The sequence below is a fragment of the Eleginops maclovinus genome, chromosome 19 (assembly GCF_036324505.1).
Source record: "Eleginops maclovinus isolate JMC-PN-2008 ecotype Puerto Natales chromosome 19, JC_Emac_rtc_rv5, whole genome shotgun sequence".
In the NCBI taxonomy this organism is placed as follows: Eukaryota; Metazoa; Chordata; class Actinopteri; order Perciformes; family Eleginopidae; genus Eleginops; species Eleginops maclovinus.
The window spans coordinates 789,505-792,004 of NC_086367.1; the positions used below are offsets into that span (position 1 = coordinate 789,505).

General features: G+C 44.4%; 1 protein-coding gene across 1 annotated transcript in view; it reads left to right on the forward strand.

Annotated features, from left to right (window-relative positions):
- Positions 1–2,500, forward strand: part of bcl11ba (BCL11 transcription factor B a) — a 34,637-nt gene that overhangs the window by 7,471 nt on the left and 24,666 nt on the right. Inside the window, exon 2 of the mRNA XM_063909412.1 lies at positions 276–749. Within this exon, the coding sequence (XP_063765482.1) occupies positions 276–749 (474 nt within the window). The remainder of the gene's footprint in view (positions 1–275; positions 750–2,500) is intronic.

A 2,500-nucleotide genomic window follows, 5' to 3' on the forward strand; every position in this document is an offset into this window, starting at 1 on the left:
TCATAGAGCCACTGATGTGGAATGTTTCAGATCTCTTCACTGACTCTTTTCTTGAACCCTGACTCTCTTTTTATCAGAAAATACAATGCTTTCACAGTTTAATGAAAGTGACAATAGCTCCCAAATGTGTATACAGGTGAATCTTTCTGGCAACCAAACAAACACTTTCAGGCTGATCTGCCTCACTTCTGTCCGGGCATGTTTTCTCTAGCAGTTCCCAGAGTAAACAGCGTACGGATCGTCCTCTGACATGTCTCTTCTGTGTTTCTCTACAGCGGAGAATGAGCACCCAGATGGCGGACTGCTCTCCGACTCTCTTTCCCTCCACCCCCTCGGCCTGCCCTCTCACCCACTTGGCCTACCCCCACACCCGTTGGACCCCTGTCTGGTCCACGCCCTGCCCCCCGGCCTCCACGCCGACCACGACCTGCTGACCTGCGGCCAGTGCCAGGTGACCTTCCCGCTGGGCGACATCCTCCTCTTCATCGAACACAAGAAGAAGCAATGCCAGACGCCGCTGCTACTCAACGGCTGTTACGAGAAGATGAACGACCGGGGGGGACGAGGGGGCAGTCCATCTCTGCAGAGCCTCCATCACCAGGCACAGCGCGGGGAGCTGAGGAAGGTGCTGGACCCGGTGGAGATTGGCATCCAGGTGACACCAGAGGAGGAGGAGGTTGGGAGAGGTGAGAGACGAGAGAGGACGCCCATCAAAGGAATTTGCCCCAAGCAGGAGCACACCCCTACAGGTAGGCACGGCAACACACCCCCCCCCCCCCCCCTTAACCCCACCACTACACACATATGACCTGTTTGTGACTAAATATGTTACTGCACATATACATGACATGTTTAGCTTCTGTGGAGGCTTCCTGTCAGGACTTGCCCCTTACTCTCCAGCAAGACAGGCAGGGGGATGTTCATTTCATTAGGGAGGGGGGGAGTGGAGAAAGAGAGGGAGATGCACATTACCCACTCAAAACCCTAAACCCCCTCAAGGACTCGGCTAGTTGAAACAAATTGTACAAAACGTGACAGAGAGACTCACCCCGGCGTTCATGGAGAGATCCAGCCTGAGCCATCTGCTTAGAAAGGTGAACAGCTCATTAAAATTCAAATAAGCAAAAGAGGGGAAATAACAAGATGAGAGGAGGAGGAGGAAGACAGAGGAAGAGGGATTAAAAAGAGACTCGTTCTCCCCCATTCAGAGGGGTAAGCAGCTAAGCAGGGAAGCAGCTGGGGGGGGGGGGGGCACCAGCAATTATCTCTAAAACCAGTCAAAACCATGAAAGAGAAGCAGGAATACAGAATCCTCAGCTGACCTGCGTGCTCAGAGGTCAGAGGTGACATCATCATTTGACGACTGGATGTGAGTTCTGAGAGATGAGACTGAGCATCTCTCAGTTTGTAATGTGTTGCAGGTTAAATCAAACGCTGGGTATGACATGGATATGACAAAACAACTCTCAGTGGTTACAATTTATACTCAAATAATATAGATATATATCAAATATGTTTTGGCCAGTTCATCTGGAATAACAAAAAAGACAAATGATAGCTGAGCTTTCCTGTTGGGATTAACCCTTCTGCTGACAGAGCAAACTTTAAACGCAAGGACGGAGCCTAGCATCAGTACTAAAGTGCAACAAATCCAGCTGCCTTTCATTTCAAAGATAAACAAACCCTAACGCTGTGAAATACCAGCATTTAGAGACACAAGGGAAGAAATAAGATCAATTAAAGGAAAGCTTGGATAAAGAATAAAAGATCAAACATCAGGATATTATTATGGCAGTTCTTTGTGTGCTTTGGTGCGGGCCTCATGGAGTACATTATGAGATATGACGTACCTTTAATAAATAATAATATCTTTGTAAATTAATAATGATAAACCAAAGCTAAAAAACCCTTTGAGTTTTCTGAAACATCCCTGTCTGCAATTATCTCTAGGATGTGTTCAGGATTCAGCCTCACTGATCATTCCTTGTGATTAAGCAGGAAGTGTGTTCATGTAAACCAGGAAGCCCAGTTATTGGACAGCACCAACATCCAATCGTAACTCAGATCCTCCTCATCTGCACCAGTGGTGTACATTTACTCAAGTACTTGGGGTACTTGTACTGTACCTTACTTAAGTATTTCCATGTTATGCTACTTTAAACTTCTTATCCATTACATTTATGATGCCAATGTTGTACTTTTGACCCCATTACATTTATGTAACAACACAATTTACAAATTTGAATTATAAGCTAAAACAAAATATAAATAAACAAATTCAAAAACTAGGATACACAGTATAATGATAATTTAAGACATGAGCAGTTTAAAAATTAAGTAACATTAGCTCCCCTTTACCGGTAGAGATAAACACATTAATGCATTTATAATAAAAGTCCAGTCATTTAATTCATATAATTCTAAAATGTGAAATTACGCACATTAACTTATTAGACCCACAATAAATAATTGTACAGTACTGTATGTATATTTTCAGATC